At 40.4% G+C, this 21,880-nt stretch overlaps 1 protein-coding gene and 1 long non-coding RNA gene across 4 annotated transcripts; one reads left to right on the forward strand and one right to left on the reverse strand.

Annotated features, from left to right (window-relative positions):
- The first annotated feature begins 866 nt into the window (after positions 1-866).
- LOC106041972 (uncharacterized) lies at positions 867-7,929 on the forward strand. Its single transcript, XR_001210856.3, has 3 exons — positions 867-1,349; positions 5,747-5,825; positions 7,272-7,929. It is a non-coding gene; the product is annotated as an uncharacterized lncRNA (long non-coding RNA).
- Positions 7,930-10,785: 2,856 nt separating this feature from the next.
- On the reverse strand, positions 10,786-20,269 carry RAE1 (ribonucleic acid export 1). 3 transcript variants are annotated; one of them, XM_066978366.1, is made up of 13 exons: positions 20,121-20,269; positions 19,587-19,683; positions 19,337-19,441; positions 18,419-18,511; positions 17,483-17,569; positions 16,493-16,579; positions 16,182-16,253; positions 15,544-15,651; positions 14,418-14,524; positions 14,254-14,329; positions 13,563-13,757; positions 12,036-12,121; positions 10,786-11,553 (listed from the first exon to the last, which is right to left on the reverse strand). In XM_066978366.1, coding segments are annotated over exons 2-13 (1,107 nt in total). In that variant the 5' UTR covers positions 19,677-19,683; positions 20,121-20,269; the 3' UTR covers positions 10,786-11,552. The 3 variants fall into 3 exon arrangements, with proteins under 3 accessions (XP_066834467.1, XP_066834465.1, XP_066834466.1); XM_066978364.1 differs by lacking the exon at positions 20,121-20,269 and adding an exon at positions 19,978-20,113; XM_066978365.1 differs by lacking the exon at positions 20,121-20,269 and adding an exon at positions 19,978-20,113 and having other exon boundaries at positions 10,786-12,121.
- Positions 20,270-21,880: the final 1,611 nt, after the last annotated feature.

The raw sequence follows: 21,880 nt of genomic DNA on the forward strand, positions 1-21,880 counted from the left end.
TATTTTTCTTGCACCACTTCCATAGTTCTAAACACCCTATACTTCATAAAAGAAAAAAAAAAGCCAAGGAAAACCATTAAGCTTTTCATTCTTAAAGCACCAGACTTCAAGACTAGGACATGTTTCCATTGACTACGGTGGAAGAAGGATGGAGCTGGGCCAGCAGTGCCCACATCACCGCAACATTAACACCCCTCCGAAACAGGGACGGTCACACCGGGACCTCTGGAGCCTGTGCTTTATGCAGGGATGTGTGATGTGCAACCAGCAGCTCCCTGGCGCGTCACAGCAACAAGCCCGGAACATACCTTCGGGGGCAGAATACAGCCAGAGGCCAGGGCCTCTGCGCCACTGAGTCACACCCCTTCTGCCTGCATGACTTCCAGCACAAACTGCACATCAGCTGCTTCCTGGGCTGTCCAAGCTAGTGACAACCCAGTTGGCATTCATCCCCTGTCCCTTTACAGAGCTTCATTCTGCTCCACATGATGGCAAAGATTCAAATCATCCACACGCACTCCTGCTCCTCTGCAACGAAGGCAAGGTTCCCAGAGTTCTCAAAAGCTACCAAAGTATTTCGGTTCTCAATGCTTACACTCGTCAGGAGAAGAAAAACATCACATACTTTCTTCCTCTGTTCTCTTTTCCTCGTCATTGAGCCCCATCTCTCTAAAAGGAGGAATCCCAGTTCCTCTTCCTTCCTAGAGATAGGAACAGAAGCTCTCTTACAGGCAGAACAGAAGAAAAAAACTAGGGTAAATCCTGTTCTTAGTGAACACTTCAAGTCCCACAGTACCCCTAGCATGGCTGGGGGGAGCATGCATTTGTTTTGCCACGCCCTGGAAAGCAGGATGGGAAATGAAATCTCCTGTCTCATGGTACAGCTATTATAAGCACAGGCTCTGATGAGCTGTTACCACAAACACAGCAGGAAAGAGAAGAGAAAATGAGTAAGGGTGGCTTTATGAGAGTTTATATATATAAACTACCTCTCTCTAACATAGATGTATTACACTTAGGTATTTACATTTTATATATAATATTTTTCTTCTCGTTCGCCGGATAAGTAGTCATCCTCCCCAAAACACCAACAGATTAAATCCAACCACTAGATCAAAACCGCAGGAGCTTGGCAGAGCTAGTTTTCTGACATCTTCCTGTGCTTTCACTCTGATGAGAAGAGTACCTGAGAAGAGCACATTTCAGGCTTCTGTGGTCAACGGGAGCTCCCACAGAAATGGATGTATCTCAAACTATGAGGCTGCCTTGGGGAACACTGGACAACGCTTAGCATGAAGCTGAGGGGAGGCTGCAAGCAGCAAGTCATGGAAGACAGGAACACAGATCTGGTACGTGCTACTGTACAGCTGTATTTAGTTCTGTGTAGGTATTAAGAACTAAAACTGCACTGATCAATCAACAGGCTGAGAGAAAAATCATCTCTGGCAACTGTCCTTCATTTATATGATCTGTATTGCAAACCCAGCACATCCTATTCTAATAATGATCAGGCAGATTAAATTTAAAGATAATTCAACACAGTTAAGAGAACTCACTGGCTTTTTACTCACAGTAATATATTTTTACTTACGTTAATATATTCCTTGAGGCTTATGCAAAACTGATACACAAAGGCTCCTTCTGGGGGACAGACTTCAGCAGGATTATCCAAGACCTGACACAGAGCAGCTGCAGATCACCAAACCAAGCACCCTGAATTCTGCTGAAAAATCTTAGCAAAGGCACCGTAAGACCAAACGGGTACAGAACCACATTGAAGTGGTCCCTGTCTAAAGGAAGGAAAACAAATTATGGCAGAGGGGGGTGTACACCTGGGAGGACAAGAACAGGATTAGAAAACAGGAGAAAGAGTAGCGAATTCATTGCAGGAGTAAAGCTAGCCCTGTTCCCTCTTCGCTCCAAAGTCTTTCCTGTTCTGGTCCCTCCCTTAGCAGGGACGGGTAGAACAAATATCAGTGAAGCTCTGTGGTGCTCTTTTTACATACATTTCTGCTTCTTCCTTTGGTGTCTTTGGGAGAATGGTGTTGAGACATCACGTCTGGCTTGAAAGCCATTGAAGAATGTCCCTCATTTCTTACAAAATTGATGGGCTTTATTTTTAAAGTGGAGCAGGGCTACTGTGGAGCTCTGACCTTTTTCAGTTTCTGCTGCTGCGTAGCCAAGACTTCATTGCTGTAGGGCAGTGCCCTTGGATTTTGTCATGGATACCCGCTCACTGGTTATTGCAACAACAGTAGATGAAACATCCCTCTCAGATGCTCCACAGTTAAATAAGTTAGCTGAAGAGCAAGGGACTTTCTGTGGGAACTGTTTGGTTTGTTAGTTTTACTAATGCTCAGTCTGGATGCTGGCCACCAGCTAGGCTGTGAACAGTAGCGTACCAGAGAGATCTTGAGGGAAGCTGCGTTCAGTGGCATTTGGTTTAGGTTATATCAGGAAATTCTGCATCTGGGCCCTTTGTCTGATTTCCTGCTTTGATGCCCTGAACACACCACGACCATTGCTTAACTCAGAGCTGCTGCTGAAATGAGAATTAAAAAATAAAAATTCTTCCTCTTCAGGCCACTTTTAACAAAATATTTGAATAGATGATGTTCTTAATCAGGAGTGCTCTTTGAACAGGCTTCTGCATTAGTAGGAATCTTCCAATAGGATTTTTTTTTTTCTGAAATACTTCAGTACTGGGGATGCTAAGCAAGCTGTATTTCGTTTGCTGGCTACACTGGTTACATAGAGCCACTAGGTAATGTTAGGAATCAAAGTCCATTGGATGGTAAATGACTTTCAGTCGCTACTGCTGGGTACTGCCACTATTGGAGCTCCCTCTGCTCCCAGCTATAAGAACAGACGAGCTGTGACAGTAAGATTCCCCACTGGTACCACCACCATCGCTGTTTCCCACAAGTTTCCCATCTGGGCTCAGCTACAACCCCGTGGCTTGATGCTCTCTCTTCCACAAGCTTTTACACTTAGCATACATGTTGCAGATGATGTTTATGACTATCCTGGTGGACTGCTGACAGGGGGAAAATCATCGAGACAAGCTTTACCCAGGAATAAGAGCTGGGGGAGGAATGAACCACATTTGGAGCCACTGGTGTTTGGGTCAGCAAGGAAAAGAGCTTCACCGGGCTTGTGGTGAAGGTGCTGCAGTGCACCTACAGTAGTCAAACCTACATTCATCCATGCTGGTATCAGCAAACTGGTGCTGGTTATTCTGCTCTTGGGGAATGTCTCCCTCATGGTCTGTGTTGTGCTGTTTATCGCAAGTTCCCCCCGCTCCTGGGAGCTTTGTCTATAAATGTCCCAGTCAACTAGACTGTCTAGTAGTCTATCCAACTGGTAGGCTCAGGTATCCCAAAATCTGAAGGGAAAGAGATGGAAGGAGGAAAGAAGGAAGAGAGAAAGAGACCAAAAGAAAAAGTGGGGGTGTTCCTCCCTGATTTTTTATTTTTCATAGAAAATACATTTCGTCTGAGTCAAACTGCCAAACTTACAGCTCAGACTAGTTCAAAAAATGTTTCATTATTTACGTTTAATGTTTACTTAGGGAAAATGTTAATTGTATCTTCAATCTTTTGTTAGCATTTTAAAAACCATAAACTACATTTTAAAATGAGGAAGCAGCGATTTCATGTTCTTTAAAGGAAGGAAGCAGAAATTTTCAGGCATTTTGAAATATTTTTTCCCAAATATTTTCTGAGCTGCTGTGTTAAAACTAAGTGGTATTTTCTGATTAGGGAAAAAAAAAAAAAAAAAAAGAAAGAATATGCCAGAAGGTTCCTAACAATCTTTACCAGAGCTGACAGGCCCACATCCCATGACCTTTTCATGGAATTGCACGTGACACCACAAAACAAACTGAGCAGGAACTGTCCACCCACTCCAACCACAGAATCGTTAGGATGAAGTAAAACATTCAAGAAGATGTCTCAGCTCTGCACAATCGTATGGGCACAGAAGACATTCTTAGCAGAAAAAGAAAAGTGAATTCAGAGCTGGAACACATCAACAGCACTGGGGTAGACCTCAGGTGGGCCCTTTCTATCCTGCTTCCCACAGGTGAACATACTGGGTCTTAGCCACCTGGATAACCTCTTTAATCTGGTGGTGTTCTCTTTCCCAAGTTGCTGTATTATAGATCCTAATCATACAGACTCTTCTGCTTTGCCACATCTAATAAGATAAATAATCCATATGCCCCAATATCCCCCTTCCAAGCTCTGATACTTTCAGAGGGTATTTAATGCCTGCAGAGAACCTGCCAAGTTCAGAATACTGTACACAAAAAAAGTAGATACCAGCATGAGGCCTAATTAACCTTCTTCAGAGATTTGGTTAGAAACACTTGGAGACTTGTAGTTGCCATGTTTACTCTATTCAAACACAAGGCAGCAAAGATTCATTGCAGAGCAGTGGCTGCCCAGATTATGAACACAATTGAACTGTCTAGACGTCAAAACAACGTATCAACATTGGATACGAAAACCATCTCCATAGTGCCCGGAAAAGTATTTAAAAAGAAAAACAGTTACCTGGATTGAACTTCAGACAGAATGATTCCAGCTTCTAGGTAATCTTGAATGGCCTGAAGTATGCCTTTTTCAGAAAACCATTACCACACTGCCACGGAAGGCAGTCACAGGCCACAGAAGGTCAAAGCTCACGAGACGGTATCATCCAGCTCTTTACAGTCCAACACTTCACTCAGTCTCCTCCAGCATCACGGTCACTGCTGAGGGGGAAAAGCCATCAATAGCTTAACAGGCAATTGCCAGCAACATGATGTTCTTAACATTGCAACAGGACAGCGACATCAATGAACATGAGAACTGAAACACAGGGCGGGGGGACATTTCCTGCTACATCTCATGGACTAGTTACTACATCATGGTTTTAGGTAGTGGATAAGCACACAGAGAAGAGCATAGGGTAATAAAGAGGGTATGTTACATGTATTCTCAGAGAGAGAAAAGGGTTGATAGATCAGTTGATCGCTATTTGAAGTAAATTCAAGCTCAAGCATACGGGTTAGCATTCATCTGGAAATTCCCCTTCTTGGATAGGATTTCCATTTTGCCAGCTGGGAGCAGCAAGGCAAGTCCTACCTCAAAGGAGATTTTCATCAGCCTACAAGAATTGAAAACAACTCTATTGTTTCCTTACCATAAGGGCAGCTTTGACAGCACTGTTCACAAAGACAAGGAGGCCTAGTAAGAGCAAGACAGTAGCAAGCAAGTTCTCAGATGACTCTATGATAGGAAAGTTACTAGTGGGGAACTTTTCCCTGAACCTAGCCATGTTCACAATAGTTTGGAGAGTTCAATAATCTTCTCTTTCATTTCCCCATCGCTGCTGGCAGGACCACCAAAGAAAGGTGCTCAGATGATGAACTGGATGACCTAAGCCATTGTGAAAGACATAGGTCAGCATTAGAGAAGGCCTCGAACGGCAGCACGCAGCCTGTGTTTGAACAATAGCTCGATAGAAGAGAAAGGGTTCAATGGAAATGGTTTTGCTAAGCTGTTCTCTTTTAATAGACATTTCCCATCTTTCTGTGTTTTTGTGAAAAGCTATTTCAATCCAGTGAATGCACTTCTGAAATGCTGCACGCTGTTTGATGTCTGACAACTTTCAACAGATGTAGAAGTTGTTCTTTACATACAGGGTACCATCCCATAAATTAAACATTAACGCATAAACAACTAATTAATGATGTTGACAGCTTTAGACCACGAATGAACTTATGTAGAAGGTTTCCAAGGAAAAGAGTCAGATGTCTGCAGAAAGCAATTACCTGTCGGGTAAGTGATATCTGTTCTTCTGAGTCTGTATAAATCCCACTCAAGTGTTACATCAGGAGCAGGGCAGACAACCATCCTTCCAAAATAAATAAATAAATAAATATTGTATTTTTTAACTCAAGTTTTCATCATTTGAAAATAAACATCCTTTTCTACAGCAGGTAGACAGCTAGATTCCAGTTTGAGTACTTTATTGAGTACAATAATTGTGGCCTTTTATAAGCAAAATGCATCTCCCTCTCTTGTAGATTAGATGCATTGTAGGCCAGCAGAGAAAGGACTGAGCCATTTGACAGTGGCTCACAGAAAAGAGCATTTGAAATTAAACCTTTCTGGGAGAAGGCACAACTGTTATTAAATACTTTGGAAAGGCTTGAAGAAAATCTATTGAGTTTTACTTACACAGCGTTCCCAGGAAGTGAACATGATTATTCTCATCTGGTCCAGCAAACCAAAGAATGCAGCACTATTAATGACTTGCATTTAAGAAACATTAATGGCAGGAAGCATTCTGTATCAAACTACAAAACATTTGTTAATACGCCATAAAGTAAGGAGAGAGACTCAATCGACTCAGGTATTTAACCATCAGTTTTCAGCTTTTTCCTATTATTACAACAGGCTCATTATCATCTTAGTATATACACATTTCACACATATAAAGCTGTTAAAGCCTGCAAAATATATACTGGATAGTAAAGGGTAAACATTCCCTTTTCAGAATTAAGAGCACTACCTTAATCTTTTATCTAGGCCTGCTTTTCAGCGGCACTTGATACGGGAGCTATACGAAACACTTCCTTGAATACATAAAGCCAGAGATTGAGTTACACATGATTCAAGATCTATGCCACTCGTAAGACAAAAGCTCCTATATTACCTGGCACATGCCTGCTAAATTATTGAAGTGCCTCTTCAAACTGAATATATTCACTGGATAATTAGTCAACAGAAGAAAACGGTCTCTCTTTACAAAGCCAATGTTGACAGGTATTGTATCTTTTACGCACCGTTTAAATGAAATATTTGCAGAACTGATGCAACACAAACATTTGGAATTGCCCTACCAACGTGAAACTGTTCCAGAGGCACATGGCCCCCTTTGTGTTACTGCCTCAACCTCTCACTGCCTTACGAGCAAATCCTCAATAGCGTGAACATTTTTTAACTGAAGCAGCGCTATCCCCATTTCAGAACCAGGTAAACGGCAGAAATAAATGGAGGTTTGCTTTGCATTTGAGGAACTAGCCAGATCCAAGTGAAATAGATACTTGTAATCCTCACTCCAGTCCTGTGCTGTGTCAGACTCCGCTGCTGCGTCAGGCAGGACTGAGCTGGGGCAATGCAGACAGCTTGCTGCCACTTTAACTCGTAGCACTTGCAGCCGCAGTATGCCAGCGTGCCACTCCTGTGCCTGCATTCTCACCAGCTTGTTTCCTGCTGCAGGTTGTTGGGAACACAGGCTACTCCGCGGGTACGCAGAACATGTTGCACAAGGAAAGCAACTAGCATCTGCCTGCTGAAACCACCACGGCCAGCCGGCTGATGTTGCTTTGTTTATTTTGACCTGGCAAGGGAAGAACAGTAGCAGTTTCCACAATTAAAATGGTTGTCCTACTGCTGGGAGCAGTGTGGTGGTCTCTCTATTGCCTATACCTAAGTTTACCTCAAAATAAGAATTAGATGGCTTTCAGCCCTGGCTTGAACATGAGCTGTAGGACAAACCAGTTCTAATAACTCAGACTCACAGCCTACGGTGTGCAAAGAAGACATTCTGTCAATGCAGACGTTTTCTATTCTTTTAAACTTGCCCCAGGGGCAAAATGGCTATGTGATGTAAACAAGCAATTAAAACCAAATACTGTAACTCCAGACTATTCTTCCCTTTCATTATCTCATGCATTTGACAGCTTTGAAATTGAAAATCCAAAGACACTGAATTTCAAATTTTTTAGAAGTGCACTTGTTTTTTAAATAACTCATCACTGAAGCTTACTTGTTTGGTTTTACTGAAGTATTTCAATTAGCTTTTTTTTTTTTTTCTCCTTCAAGAGAACCAGTTTAGAAAAACTAACAAACAAAAAAAAAAACATCTTGCCAGTTTTCAACCTAGAGTCTCCTTTTATGGTCAAAGTTCATAAAATTTGGCTTAAAAACTAAATTTATTCAAATGTTTGCAGCCAGTAATCCAGTTGATATGCTTACTCACTCAGCTCCACCCTCACCTAATTCTCAACTCCTTAAACTTCTGGTCTCCAAACATACTGTCAACACCTTTAATACTACTTAGGTTGCCAAAACTCAGGCAGCCGTACAGATGTGTCTCTTAGTAGCTAAGGGAGCACCTCATAGTTTGTTCTAAAAATGTCTTAGCTTACACTTACAGATAGCTATCACATACACAAAACTCAAATTAAAAAGAAAACATTGTCATCTTCTTGCATTCTGTATTTTGGGCTACCTTGATATTACAAATAATTTTGAAGTGTTTTTTTTTTTGTGTGTGTGTGTGTTGTTTTCAGTTTTGTTTTCAGCACCAGACCTAAGATTTCAAATGCATTTCAGGCAAGAACTGTCGAAGGGGCACCATACCTCATCACCTAGCTCACATGCAGTAGCTCTGCCTTTTCTGCAGAGAACTTCAGCGGAGCCCAGCAGGTGTGCAGCAGTTCAGGCTGCCCGCAGTGCTTCTCCTGAAGCCATCCATGCTGCCACCTGCTGGCATACATGGAGATTTACAGCAACAGCTTTAAATGACATTTGGTGCATTATATGCATTACTGCAACTGCTGGTGCAGAAAATTTTGTTAGGTAGTTGTTTTCATTCTGAGTTTATTCCATTCGCTATTTTTTGTTGCAGTACTAGCGATGAAGTGATAGTTCTCATTTGGCTGGTAAGCAGAAAAACCTCAGAGAAATGTACATGGCAGAGCACCATTAAAAACTATTCCTTCTTTTTTAAGAAAGTATGAGCTATAGATCTTTCATACATTTTGCAGAATTCAGCATTTAATCACGACTAAATCTGACCAGGCATAAGCAGCAGTTTTCCTGAGATTTTGCACTTTTATCTAACACCACCCCCATCCCAAATCCACTCCTGGCCTAGGATACTAGGCTGGAGTACTCACCAATTCATCTATTGCATTTCCATCTGATACATTCTAAGACACTCCCTGATTACTTGCAACTCTGCAAGCATGTCTTGCTTTCATTTGTCAGAGATACTTTTTGTCAATTGTTAATAAAGTATATTTCAGAAAACTTATAAACTGACATGCAAGACCACTGACGTATGACACCAGCAGGAGGAAGGTTAAGGTAGCTCATCTGAATATGTTTATAAAGGGTCCCGGTGAGTTTTTGGGAGCCTAAACTGAGTTGCTTTTTACTCCAAAAATAATTTTTCTGCGATAAAAACATGAACTTTTAATATTAAATTTTAAAAGTTACCACTTTTTGTTAATAAATCTAGCATTCCTATGGTTGGCTTAGGGTGCACACATTAGAATCTTACATTTTACTTCAAGATTTTTGGATGCGCAACTGCCAGTGAATAACAAGTTAATACATTTCTAGGATGTCCGTAATGTTGAATTGCAAATGAATAAGCTCTCACTTATGTTTGAGGCTTGAAGGGATACAGCTGTGTGTACTTTACAAGAGAACATCACAATAATTCCAGGGAGGAGTAAATTGCCAATGCATTCTCTTAACTTAGGTAATGGAAAACAAACCAGTTCAAAGTTTGAGTCTCATCTTCCCAATTGAATATATCTGATGTGAATATATCTGATGTGCATAGCAACGTAATGGAAAATATGCTCTTCTAAAATTAGTCTGAACGATTAATGCAATGACTAAATAATTCTGAAGCCTCAGTGAGAGATAAAAAGAAACTGATTCCAACAGGAGAATAAGTACTTATTAATACAAACTCTACTACCATACAAGAGACTTACCAGTGCTAGCTCTGTAAGGAAAATATATTTTGGCTAAACTCAGTATCCTCTTAAGCAGGTGCAACTCCATGGGAACAACTGTAAGTGCACATGCTGAACTAGGATGAATCTATTTTCTCCTGACTTCATTCACGTTATGTATTTAAAACAAAGAAACAGAATTTTTAAACAAGAGACAGATGATACGTTCCATTCTTCCCTATTTACACCAGTGGGAGTTCTGCACACAGAATTTATTTATTTTGCCACCAACAGTCGCACACACAACCTTGAGTATACTAGCTGCTTGCTGGCGTTCATTTGACTGAGAAGATTGGAAAAAATGTGCTAATAGCCAAAGATTACAGCATAACAATCAAAATTAAAAAAAACAACACCCTCAACAAAAAACAAGATAGGTTTGAGCAAACAACCAGCCACTGCTGCAGCTGCTGAGAACTCTTTGCTATCTTAAAGAAAACGAATAGTCTCTGAACATGAAAACTAAAACCACATAAACATAGTAGTACTAAAAAGGCATCTTGAGAAACAAAGCCCAGAAAACAGCATCTTTAAACAACAGCAGCATGGACTTTCCTCAAATATACACCAACTAAGTGATGCACACTAAGCAGGAACTGATGAACACTGTAAAGAAATAAGTCTGAATTTAAGGGGCCAGTAAGCCATAGATTTTGAAGACAGTTATGATTCATTTGTACTAAAGACTAATTGTCAGGTGTACAGCTGTTGCGATAGAAGGAACTTGATTCATTCTCATAAAACAAAAGGCCTTTAACACTAGTCCTCTAAATTCTTTGCGGCAAAACCACAGGAATGATTTGTAATGAAACAGCAACTGGAAGCTGCATTAGATTTCCAGATAAGGCAGTTAGGAAAGAAGTACTTTACTTTTAGAAAATGTATCTGAGCTGCAGTGAAAGGACAAGAAGCTGCTTTTAGAAGCAAAGCACACTAACTTGCCCATGCGATTATAATAGAACTATTCAATATAAGAAAACGTTTAGTAAAAATTTTATTTGAAACGTAGCATGTATCCATAACCATGTGTTACAGCATACAGTTTTACAGAGAATTTGTACATATGACAAGTATTTTTATACATGCGCCATCCCCCCACCCCCATTTTTTTTAGTCATCAGACAAAAAGAGTTAAACAGGAACAATAAGCATTCGCTTCTAAAAAGAAACTTTGGCATGTATACAACTGGATAGTTAAAAGTAAACAGTGGTAGATTCAAGTCAGAGACGCACATTGTTGTAACTTTTCTTCACAGCATTTTTGATCAGCATTAACCTCACCAGCACTATTTTCTAGTTAATACAAAAGTGATCAATTAGTCAGTCCAGAACCCCCTGTTAAGGGGCAAAAAGGGTTAATAGAGATGTAAAAGAACCAACTTTTAACTCTAAAAATATCAGTTTTAAAGCAGTTCAGGCCACACATTTTGCACTCCTTGGTTTGGTCATGAACAGAACAAAACCTTTAATGGATTGCTCATATTACTGAACTATACATCACTTGGCACAACTGGCAGGGTCTCCTTTGGACTAGAATGAGTATTGTTGGCTCAAAAGTCATGTGCATTGCTGGAGTGTAAGAATAAAGGAAAGCAGAATTTGCACTGTGTCCATCTTCTGTCTTGAGTTTCTGTCACTGCTATTGGTCACTTACATACCTACCAAATTCATCCAAACAAAAGGGAAAACAATTTGCAAGGCATTTCTTCCTGGCATACAGCAGACAGTACTTCCACTTTAAAAATCTGAAAACAATGAAAGGACTCCTAAATACTAAGACACAACAAGCCTCCTTTGAAAGAGCTACTTGCAATTCTTCAAGTATTTAGAAAAAAAATACAGTATTTATATAACTTCTCCAGAACTATTATAAACATATTTTAATGTAGTACTAATTAAAAACAAATACAGAGAAACAAATGGGTGAGCTAAGCAGGAGCAACTGACGTTTAAATTTTGCTGCAATTTCATTATTGCTGTGGAATAGACAGTGGTTAAATCCTGTGAACAGTAGCCTCTCTCTTATGCATGTCAAAGTTATCTTATTTGAAAAAATGTCCTCCAGCTAGTCAGAACACATTTGATACAATTTTTAGAGATCCTGCTAAATGTCAGCGATCCAAAGTTGACGGAACCATGGTGCAACAGGGCACAAGTGGCAGAAGAGCAGTGGAGTAGAGGCATGAATGGCAGAAAAACGGTAAACACAAGTCAGACTCATACTCACTACTTCTTATTCCGAGGCTTTAACTCTTCTGCTGCATTTCGCAGAAAAATGTAGTTTTTCTTTTGTGGGTTATAAAATTCATGACCCTAAAAAAAAGAAAAACCATCTCTGTTTACTTTCTTCAAAGAGAAAATACTGACATTATAATTTAAGGGACATTTGTCTACAAATACAAAAAAATGCAAAAAAAACTTCATTAAAAAAAGAAATCAAAAAAAGCACCTCTAAGCTTTGATTCATAGATGCAACGTAAGAGCTCTGTGCTTTTTGTTTGTGTCAATCTAGGCAGAGAAGAAACCAAAACTTTAATGCATACTTAGTTTCTTTGTGTTTTTTTTCCTATCTTTTATATGAAACAAGGTCACATTTATTTACAAAATGAAGCCAAAGTTCTGCAGGCAACTGCAATGCAAATACAATATTCTGCATATTGACATTATTTACATACACATTACAAACTCAATACACAAATATTCAAAAGCAGGGAGAGTAAACAGTAATAAAGCTGTTAAAGTGCAATGCACAACTTGAAACTTACCAAATCTACTTCATAGAAATGGTTCCAGAAAATAAACTTAGTACCTACTGGTTAACAGATCTGAAAGGTACTTTGGTATATAGCTGCCACTGCAGTCTATCCAAGCATTTAGAACAGAATTCATCTGCCCCAGCACCTAACAAAGTTATCTTACTTTGTGCAGCATTCACAAGACTAAATACAAAGAAGTAAATTTAAATTTTACTCTCTTCGTGGCATGCAATAGAGTTCATTTGTGTGATTTCTGCACTCATTTCAGTCAAAAATGCTGTAACTATCATAACTAGTGCTGTTAAATTTGAGGATAACTATTCCATTATTAACTATTCGCCATTCCATTAAAACTCAGTTACATTTCACCCTTGCAGTCCCCTTCTTAAACAATTAAGAATTGATTCTCCACATGTTGTGGTTTGTTGATTCTCTTGCACCTTGATGATTTGTTTTTGACTCAAGTTTGGAAGATAAATAGGTAAGTGCCACCAGCAAGGTGCACTGACTGGTTCTGGAAATTTAGTATATGAAATTCAAACACTGGCTTAACTGTTTACAACCACAGCTACGGCTTTTTTTTTTTTTTTCTCCTTTTTTTAAGTTAAAAAGAATCTGCATGAGCAGCAGAGACATGCATTTCAAGGATTTGTGAGAACCTGTTAGCATGCCATATTGCCTGGTGGCTTTCCCCACAGCAGAATGCATGAGCAACAAGAATGACTTCTGAATCATGTAATTTACATTTTGTTCACCCACATTTGCAAAATAGCCTTGTTTAGCATTCTTACACAACTGCTAAAAAGCAAAGAATGCGCTGCTTTGGTGTTACATTTCATCAGATTTCTGCCTACAACGACCACTGTACATTTTCTTGCAAGCCTATGAAGCTAGAAAGACTACCACTATTCATAAAGAACAGCAAAAGCCTCGTGTGAAAAGAATAGTCTTCTTAGTTGTTAACTGCCAATGTGAACATGGGTCTACACCTCTCTTACCTTTGACCAATCGTAACTGGAAGCATATGCAAATATATTCCCATTATGGTTGAAACAACAAGCAGATATTGGCTGGTCAAGTTGTTCTGATGTTTTTAGCTTTGTTCGTGCATCTTTATCCCAGAAGCTGAATCTACCATCAGATCCTACTGTTGCAAGAGTACCGTGGACAGGATGAAATGCTATCCCGTTTACCTGCAGAATCATACAAAATACCATGTAAAGCACCACACATGTACACAGATGATCAGAACACTCACAACATGTGCTGAATCCTAAAAGCAAATACAACTACAGATAGCTCTTATCTTTTTAAAGCGTTTCAACAAGATATGACTCAGAATCAGATATTTCTCGAAACAAAACACTGAAGCAACAAGGAAAGAATCCTTATTGTAGTACCTAAAACTTCAATGGATATAACAGAATGTACTAAGGATTGGTTCAAGAATCAGCAAAATTAACAAGCATACTCTCCACCAAGATGATGTAATGAGTAGCTGATTTGGCTTTTGTTTTAAAGGAATTGCAAAAGTTTCTCTTTCCTCTTCAAGTATGGCCATGACTGCACTTTCAGCATTAAGTCTAAGATAACTTTATACAAAATACAAGTTGATGGAGAACAAATAATTCACAGCAGGTTTTACATTAAAAACATATGCTACCCTATCGACATATTCTCACTACTTACCGCATAGATATCCTGAGGTGCTGATGTGTTTGTTCCATTGGAGCGATGACATTTGAAAGTGAAATTATCTTTTGCACTGAAAAGAAAAAAAAAGGGAAGTCTTTTTATATTCTTCACTGTAAACTGAGCAATAAATAGAGGATGATTTAATAAGCAATACTCACGGATTTGGGGGGTTGATATAATGAATAGCTACTCTTCCTTCAATACTTCCAAGGGCAAATCCAGTAGGTTTGTTCACTTTGTCTTTAAAAATAGCAACACAGCGATGCTAAATTTGAGAAAGAAAGTATTTCAGAAGCTTGAGGGACAAATTTTCTGAATGCTGTTTTGCACAGGGATGCAAAACACTACGTACGACAATGCAAAGTAAAGCACAAACAGAACACGTCAAGAGGAGTGAGTCAAATTCTACTCAGAATTTGGGCCATGTTATTTACATTTCTGAATCCTTACGAAGATCAGCTATAGAAATTTCCTCATGAGAAAAAAAAAGTCTATATACTTAACAACTCAAGTGAAAAAAAGACCTAAAACATTATGAATACTAGATGAACCAAACTTAAACCCACAAACATCTATTTCTATGTTTCATTTGAATACCAGATATTAATGAAATATAATCAATCCCACCTTTATGGAATATGACTGTCATTGTACTTGTAGGCTATAACTATTTGCAAAATTTCAAACAACCAGTAAGAAACAAAATCATGAGTTATAATACAGACTCAATAGCAGGTTGTCTTCCAAACCCTCTTTCTAACTCTTGCAAAGGCCCTACACAGAACGGGTCTGCAGGACATGACAAGACTCAATTTTAGACTCAATGTGCTGTGCACATGAGTATATCAATTTATTTATAGCTGAAATAATTTTGCGATTCTTAGGAAAAGTGTAAATTTGTATTAAATAAATTGTATTTGTATTAAATAAATTTGTATTTCTCTAATGAATGTTTCCAAAATTATTTGTACTTCGTATACAATAGATTTAGATAAAGATCAATGAAGGAGGAAGGAAAAAGGTCATCTAAAAACACTTTTGCTGAACTCAGGGGTACTGCATGAAACTCGTTTCAATCCATGCAATCCCACCATGGGAAGCAAACAGACTCAAACGTGTAGGCAGTGGTATTTTATTTTAATATACCACGATAATAGAAGTCAAAGTAGGCCATGTGCCCTACTAAGATAAAGGATGCCATCTTTGAAACAGCTTTTTAGCAAAACCAGCAAGTCCAGAATTTCAATCTGCATAAATACACTTGTAATAAATATAATCTTTTACCTGGTGTTTAAGAGGCGATTCTATTCTTCTAAATTCAGATGGTTGGTTCTCTAACTGATAAACTATCAAACCCCTCTCAGCAGTGGCCACAGCAGCCATAGGATGAACCTAGGTAGGGTTATAAAACAGGTTGGAAGAGAGGCAGTTGTGTTCACAGCATGACAGAAAACTCACGACGAAGTATGACAGAGTTTATTATTTTGCAGAAATCCCTGAAGAATTTAAAGGAATCAGACTATTTTCGGGGCAGGTGGGAGGGAAAGTGTTCACCTGTAGGCTTATTTTATAACAAATCAAATCAGTTCTTCCCTACCACTGAGAACCATATCAAAAATCTTCTAATTATTAGATGACTTTTCCAATACAAATTGCAATAGTGGTACACAACCTCATCCACAAATATGGGTAGGTCAGTTCTAGTGTTGACTTGTCTTCATGATGTTAAAAAGATTCCAAGCCTACTTTGCATGATGCAAGTACCTGTTTTCCAGGGATTTGATCACGAACATCAACGTATGTTTTATGATTAAGATTACAAAGAGATCAAATGCTAGGTCTGCATTTAGCGCTAACCTATAGAAGCCTCAAAGACTGACAGACAACCTACTGACACCAGTTTACGCTATTTCATAGCTTACCACATCTGCACAGTAACATCTTTCAGGGAGCTGCAGTGTCATCATGGGTGTTGGTGAACGGGTATCCCAGAACTGACGGAAATAAAAACAAACAAATTTAGGCTTGGAGTTGAGGATACACCATGCAAACTACTTTAGAAAAGAGTAAGTATTCCCAAGTTGTTTCATTCCTGCCTATAGTCAGAGAGCTTACTTCACTCTTTGTGAAGAAAGCTTCAGTGTGTTTAACAAATATCTTCACATTAGACTAATATTTTCATAAAAAGATTATTAGCATGCTTTGTGTCCATTCGTTCATGTAAAAATCACACCTTCAAAGTTTTATCCCAGCTTCCTGTCATCACACAGCTATAATTTGGTGCTTTAATCCAGTGGATAGTCTTCACAGGAGCGTCATGCTGAGGAAGAAAAAAGACACGATACACATACTAAGATAACAGCCTGCATTTCTTGTTTATGTTTCTCATATTTTTGCATGTATTTACACTTTTTAAACCATTCAAGAAAAACAACTATTTTAGTCACAGCACTTCGGATAAAGGTTGCAGGTCGGGACCTTACTGTGTTCTTTAGCATTGCAAAATCATCCACAGAGGAAAAAAATGACTCCTGAAGCAAAGAACTACAAATAAGTCACCCTATACAGGAAGTTAATCAAAGCAGACATACAAACTATGAAAAGAAGAGTCTTCTATTTATTTATGAAGTACATTACCCACGATGCTAAGGAAAAAAAACTTTTGTTTTTTTCTCTTCTGACAATGAATACAGAAGAGAGGCCTACGTTAATTAAACCAAGATTTTTAAATCAAGGATAAGATATCAGCAAAAAGCTGGTATTTGTGAAAGTAAATTCAACAGTGTTTTGTTATCTTCTTTATCTTATAATTTTTAAGTGGAAAAAGGAAGGCTAAACCAATCTATAATGAAATCAGGAGATAAGCGATAGCAGTTACTAGGCACCTAAAACAATGCAAGATATCTGAAAAAAACATGTAGGCTCAGACTGTGTAATTAGCATGCAGCAGAGTGACTTAGCAACATCACAGCGGTGATGGAAAGAGATCTCAGGTAAAGTAGAAGGAACAGCTGCACAGGCTACTCAAATCACTTTGATTGCTTATCTCCCTATCTATATCCACTTCAATATCTCAACAAAACAAAAGGCATTCTGCAATCGCTTTCTCATATAGCAGTATCTACTTTGTAAGCATTAGACATTATCTTAACTAACTAAAAAAGGTAGCTTTTAATAAAAACAGAGAAGAGAAAAAAATTATACCAATTAGCTTGGGACTTACTTGTGCAATCTGAATAGCTTGATTACTATTGAGATCCCACATTTTGGCAGTTTTATCACAGGAAGCAGTAAATACTTTACTTCCATCCTGAAAAACAAGAAACAGCCCAAGAGATTAAATATATCTGCATCATGCAATACCTACCAGAAAATTTTCAGGTCTTATTCTAATACAATAACATTAACGTGACATACACAGGGATTGCAAGACGAAAGAAACATAATGGAAATTTCTTTACAATACTTCAGAACAGTTCAAAACAAACTTCAGAACAGGTATTTCTTCATGCTTACCCATTACTGTTTCCTTATACCTATAGAGCAGTAACAAAGATAAGGTAAAATGCAAAAATAATGCAAAAATATTCAGTATGTAGTTAGACAGCTTTTTGGGAAGAGATGGTTGCTTTTGTTACTGCTTTTTTTTTTTTTCCTCCTTGTACTTTGAAACATTATGTAAACAGTCCTGATAAAACCTTTAACCATTTTGCTGGTCAAGTCATGACTAGCCAATTTCAGACTGTGTACTTTTGCTGTGAATATACTTCTGCAGAATTCCACGGGCATGGTAAAATCTTATAAGAAACACATCCTATATTGTGAAAAATACACACTCAATGAAAATTCAGCTTAAAATACAGTTTCAGATTTAAGGTTCTTCATTCAAGGCCTTTTCTAAATTTTGTTTTAAACCAAACAAGCAAACTGTGCTAGCTATTACCTAGCTTTAAATAAGTCCTTTTACACTTTTACCCATCTCATCTGCCCACATCAATCTATTCTATTACAACACGCTTAGCACACATTTACAGTCATATAGGTCTATACAGTAACCAGAGGATTTATCACACGTGGCACTTGCGTCTCTGGAAACCACATGCCAACTTATTTAGGTTTATAGTTAACACTAATTGTTTATTTTTAAATAGGGACATACATCGCTCCAGCAGCCATCTAGTACAGGCCCTGTGTGCATCTGCTGAGCCTTTGGAATTGTCTGTCCATTATCCTGAACCTCCCAGCAGCGAACCTGGAACAGAAGACACAGATATAGATGTAACATATTAGTATTATCAACTTCTCATTTTAAAGATTCCAGCCTTAGTTTATTATATGATTACAAACACTAAACTCTTCTTTGAACCAACTGAAACCTTGTTTCCGCTATGTTCCCTTCACCTAAACAACCATCCACACTCAGCCCCACAATTCCACCTCCAAAGCGCCTTATGTGTGCCTCACGTAACACCTCGCAGTGCTCTCCTGGGGAACCCTTAACTGTCAGCTGCAAGCTGATGATTGCAGGGCACCAGCCAACAGACCAAACAGAACAGTTAAAAGCTGCACTCAATTTTTGTTTTCCCCTCCCTGACTGTGTCAGTTGGGATCAAACACTTGGATCCAAACAGAAATTTCAGCAAAGCTATAGGAGCTTAAATTTTTTTTTTTTTTGAGACTATCCTGTCAAACCAGCTAAGATTTACCACTGCATGCATCGTTCTTCCGCTGGGCAAATTATAACTATGTCAGTCTAATTCTATAAGAAAATGAAGCTGAAAAAGAAAACTCAGAAAAAAGCAAACAACAAAGTAATAAAAACCTAACAGGAATAACATTAATTACATATTCTGAGCAGAACTTTAAAACCATAGGCAGAGGAACGACTTATATCACAACGCAGTGTCTCAGATAAAGCTGCTGTGTCAAGATTTCTAGTGCCTAGGCATTCAGAAACAAGTCTGCAACTACAGAGAAAGATCTTCAGTTGCCCTAGCCTAAGTCTTTAGGACATTTTGCACTTTAGGCACTAATGCTTTTACTTTATTCATCTGTAGGCCTCACTGCGAGTACTTACATCGTTTGCCCACGATCCTGCTATTAGGAAGTTACCCGGCAGTGTCGGTGGACTAAACGCTAAACAAGATATGCTGTCATCAGGTGGAGACGTTACTTCAATATCCTGTAAAGGGCAGGCGACAAAATAAAATTAGCCATACTTGAAAACTGTGTCACTGAGCTCCTGTGACTCCTCTGGGATGAGTTAGGTCGCAGTGCTGCGACACACCACGACGCAGCGGTGCTCCCGCAGGGGTTAACACGCGTACCTTCATCGGGTTATGGTTATCCGCAGTGGTACTGCCAAACATGCTGGTACCTCCAGTACCGAACCCTGAGGTTGATCCGAAAAGACTCATCCTTGCTCTGCAAACGAGAAAACGTCCCTCTGAGATCCACAAGGCCCACGGGCACCCCTCGCACTGCGTCCCACCACAGCCAGCACGCGCACAACACCCTTCACCCCAGCCAGGAGGAGGCAGCCAAATATACAAAAACACGGGAAATTCCAAAGCAGAAAAAAAAAAGGCATTTCTGGCTGCAGCCGAGTCCCCGCCACCCCCCCGGCAGGCCCCGGCCGCAGCCCCCCTCCAGCCGCGCCCCGCCGAGCGCCCAGCCCGCAGCCCCCAGCCCGCAGCCCCCCTGCGGGGCCCGGCCTACGCCGCGGCCGGGGGGGCACGCAGGAGGCCCCGCGGGCGGGGCAGCGCCATGTCGCGGCTGTCCCGGCGCCCCGCGGCCGTCCGGGGGCCCCGTTAGAACCGGCCCCAGGCCGTTGCGGGGCCCGGGGCGCAGCCCGCGCTCACCGAGGGGCAGCTCCCCGTGCAGGCCGCGCCGAGCCGCGCAGGCGCCGCGGACAGCGGGGAGGTGGCGGCGCCTGCGCCCAGAGCGGGCCGGGCCCGGGGGCGGGCGGCGGGGCCCCGCCAAGGGGGCTCGGGGCTGAGGGGTGTGGGGGCTCGGTTAGCGCCCCTGCGGGGGGCCGCGGGTCCTGGCCGAGGGGCTTTTGGGTGGGCTCTGACCCCGCGCTGGGCGGTGCTTGGTTTGTGAGGTGTTTTTTTTTGTTTGTTTGTTTGTTTGTTTTTCCTCCCGAAGAGGAGGGATTTAAGGAAGGCAGGCGGGTGAAAGCGGTTCCAGCTCCGCTTAAATACTGCAGGGACGCTAAATGCAGCTAGTGGTACGAGGTGGGGAAACCCGACGCGTTTAAATTCAAGTGGACTTAGGCGGTGGTAGAAGCTTCTGCGAGGGTTGTGGAAACTCGCTCACTGTCATGAAAACAGTCTCATGTAAGGCCAGGTGTAGAATCACAGAATCGTTAAGCTTGGAAAAGACTTCCACGTTCATCTGGTCCAACCATCCCCCTACCACCAATGTCACCCACTGAACCATGTCCCTAAGTGCCACGTCCAACATTTCCCTGAACACCCCCAGGGACGGTGACCCCACCACCTCCCTGAGCAACCCCTTCCAACGCCTGACTGCTCTTTCTGAGAAGAAATGTCTCCTCATTTCCAACCTGAACCTCCCCTGGCACAACTTGAGGCCATTCCTTCTAGTCCTATCGCTAGTTGCCCGTGAGAAGAGGCCAACCCCCAGCTCCCCACAGCTTCTTTTAAAGTTCTCCCCTGAGCCTCCTCTTTTCCAGACTAAACCCCAGTTCCCTCAGCGGCTCCTCACAGGACTTGTGTTCCAGGCCCTCCACCAGCCTCGTAGCCCTTCTCTGGACACGCTTCAGGGCCTCGATGTCCTTCTTGTACTGAGGGGCCCAAAAACAGCACTCGAGGTGCAGCCTCACCCAGACTACTTGTCTGCTAATCTCGCCCTCTTACAGCAACGACTGACACGTTCTTGTTGCTCCTGCTGGTGTATTACTTGTGGATCGAGATAATTTGTGCACCCAGACACTGGATGTTGCTAGTAGGCAGTAACACTGCTACAGTGCAGAAAATAAAAAGGAATTCGAGTTCCTTTTGAATTGGATACTGGTGGAGCAGTAGTAAAATATAAAGTCTACTGAAAATATTATTCGGTGACGATGTGGATCAGTTTTAGAAATATTTTCTATGTACTCAATTTGGTTTCTTCATGTAAAATATATTATACGCTTTAATCACTGCAGTTTCCGGCTTCTTTTTACTGTTTTAGGGTCAACTTAAAAAAAAAAAAAAAGACGAACATGATTTTGTTATGATGTGCATCATTAACAGGATTGTTTATTAAATTCTTAATCAGTAACATCTGCTTGCTTACTTGTTCATTGAAAACAAATAGCAGTTTGGTTGCTGGAACATTTATAGCTGCTTGAGATATGCTGTAATGAAGAACTATCTCTGACTTTTAGGTCTGAGTTTACAGTGAACACAAAATACCACAGTGCTGTACTTAAAATTATTTCCAGAAGGAGACATTTACAAAAAATTGTTAACAAAGCCTTTTACTCTTCAAAAATTAAAAGGACTGTACAGCATTAATTTCTGCTTTAACAGAAGGCAAAATAATTCCTTGGTACAATTTTAACAAGCAGGTATAACTTAATATTCTCTAGCTAGGAAGAACGTACTTCAGTATC

The sequence above is a fragment of the Anser cygnoides genome, chromosome 16 (genome assembly GCF_040182565.1).
Source record: "Anser cygnoides isolate HZ-2024a breed goose chromosome 16, Taihu_goose_T2T_genome, whole genome shotgun sequence".
Lineage (NCBI taxonomy): Eukaryota > Metazoa > Chordata > Aves > Anseriformes > Anatidae > Anser > Anser cygnoides.